Genomic DNA, 2,455 nt, shown 5'->3' with positions numbered 1-2,455 from the left:
TCAATTTAAACAGAATTGAATTGAGATTTAATTTTTTTTTTGAGAAATTAAATTGATTCCTACTATTTATGCCTACAAATATTCTACCAACTAATATTATGATACGTGTAAACATTCTAACATTCAATTTAATTTGATTTGATATATTCATAATATTAAGAATAATATACTCTTAATGAGATAGTTTAAAAATATGAAATATTAACATGTACTACAATATTAATAGGTATGAATATTTGTAAGTGGTAAGTAGCAATTTAATTTCCTTTTTTTTTTCAAAAGCAAAAGAGCACGTTGCCGCCACGTGGCTCTCGTTTTTGGTATAATAAGGAAGACCTGTTCGATTTCTCTTTGGGCGATAATGAACTTTTGTTTGGCCTGATTAGGCGAAAGATTGTTAAGTCCCCAATCCAATCTCTGCAATCCCTAAATCGAATACTCGGATAATTTTCTTCTAGGCAAGTTCCAAATCTCCAATGGATAAATCGAAACCTGATCAATCTCCAGGTACTCGTTTCTCTGCTTTATGTCGTTTGTTCATATTTGCGCCCTCAATTGTTTATTTGTTTGCATGTTTATTCAAAATCACAAGAACACCCACCGATTCATTTCCATCCGATGGATATTGTTATTTCTTGCATAGTTCTTAGAATGTTGATAGGACGATCCGAATTGTTTTTAATCGTCTTGCCAAAGTCATTCTTTGGAGCACGCCAAGTGTTTGTTGAAATGCGATGCGAGAATTAGAATCGACAACGGATTCCAAGAAGTAAATAAAACAAGGGGTTTTCAAATTTCTGTCGATTGTTGTTTTGGAGCTAGAAATTTCAGGCTCTTTGGGGCCGGATTGCCTGATGACCAATCTTATGATTACAAATTCTTGTTCATGCAAACATATAGGCGTATAGATTTATGATTAGAATCATGTATGCTTACGATACTGCTTGAATTGACTTTAGGTAAAAAAGAAACGGAGCCTCTAGTGCAAACCGAGAAACACCAAACACAAAACAAGGAAACTCATGGATTACGTGATGATATTGATGCCAATACTCCAGTTAGTGATGTGAAAGGTCCAAATGCGTTTGAAAGATTAAAAGAGGAAATCGAAGCCATAGCTGAGTCTATTCATCAAGGTAGAGATAAACATCAAGATTCACCTTCAAGCATCCAAAGGTATGTTGTCAACAGTATGTTAACCCATGTTGGGATTACTTTTCTAGAGCCTATAAATGATTCATGATCATGTCATTTTCAGGGGTGACACCACATTCACAGGCACTCCCAGTAAACTAAAGATAGAAAACCTACAAGTACAAGCAGGAACACATAAAGAGAAGTCACCACATCATAAAGAGACACATGGAAGGGGAGAGGAGATTGATGTGAACACCCCAATCAGTGAATTCAAAGGTCCTAGCATCTTTCACAGGGCTAAAGAAGAGATTGAAGCCATTGTTGACACTATGAATACAAAGAAAGAATCTGAACGTGAGGCTGCATCACCAAAGAAGGAGGGTAGCTTTCAAGTTAAACTCAGTAAAGTCAAAGTAGAAAACCTAAAAGGAGAAGCAGAAACAAGTAAAGAGAAGTCACCACATCATAAAGAAACTCATGGGAGAGGTGAAGACATTGATGTGAACACACCAATCAGTGAGTTCAAAGGTCCTAGCATCTTTCATCGAGCCAAAGAAGAGTTTGAAGCCATTGTTGACACTATAAACACAAAGAAAGAATCCTCATCACCCAGAAAGGAAGGTGGATTAAGAGCTAAAATGAGTAAACTTAAGATAGATAATGTGAAAGTGCAAGGAGAAACAAATAAAGACAAGTCACCAATGTCTCATCATAAAGAGACTCATGGAAGGGGAGATGAGATTGATGTGAACACCCCTATAAGTGAATTTAAAGGCCCTAGCATCTTTCATAGGGCTAAAGAAGAGATTGAAGCCATTGTTGATAGTATTCAGTCAAAGAAAGAATCTGATGCATCACCAAAAAAGGAAGGTGGATTCCGAGCTTCTGTTAGTAAAAAGCTACAGAGAGTTTATAGTAAGGGCAGGAATCGTGATTGAGATCATGATTTATATTAACCGAGTGGAATCAGCATATGTTAGAATAGAAGGACATGATCCATGATGATTGATGTGTACACTAATACTGCAAATTAATGGTTCTCAAAGATTGGATAATTTTTAAGAAAGCTATGTTGTTTTTATTGTCTCCTTCCTTTTAACCTAGAAACTAATCAAACTATGTATGCCATATATATCTTTGGTCTGTTTATGTGTTAACATAATTGATATGTATTGCTTTGCGAAACTGTATTTAGCATTTGAGAGCATATGCAACGACACATCACCAGATACACAATTTGAAACCGATGAAGATGGCTTTAGTCTCTCATTCAGAATTTCATGTTCTGAATGATCTAATGCACTTTGAGTTGAACCAC

The 2,455-nt window shown here is 35.7% G+C and overlaps 1 protein-coding gene across 1 annotated transcript; it reads left to right on the top strand.

Moving 5' to 3' along the window:
• The first annotated feature begins 338 nt into the window (after positions 1–338).
• On the top strand, positions 339–2,218 carry LOC145012671 (uncharacterized). The gene is made up of 3 exons (XM_078971472.1): positions 339–507; positions 960–1,176; positions 1,259–2,218. Exons 1-3 carry the CDS (start codon positions 477–479, stop codon positions 2,073–2,075), a joined length of 1,065 nt encoding a protein of 354 aa, XP_078827598.1. The 5' UTR covers positions 339–476; the 3' UTR covers positions 2,076–2,218.
• The last annotated feature ends 237 nt before the right edge of the window (positions 2,219–2,455 follow it).

This window comes from Lactuca saligna, chromosome 8, assembly GCF_052625555.1.
Source record: "Lactuca saligna cultivar CGN05327 chromosome 8, ASM5262555v1, whole genome shotgun sequence".
In the NCBI taxonomy this organism is placed as follows: domain Eukaryota; kingdom Viridiplantae; phylum Streptophyta; class Magnoliopsida; order Asterales; family Asteraceae; genus Lactuca; species Lactuca saligna.
The sequence above is the reverse complement of the archived record's forward strand: the minus strand, read 5'-3'. Positions and strand labels throughout refer to the sequence as shown.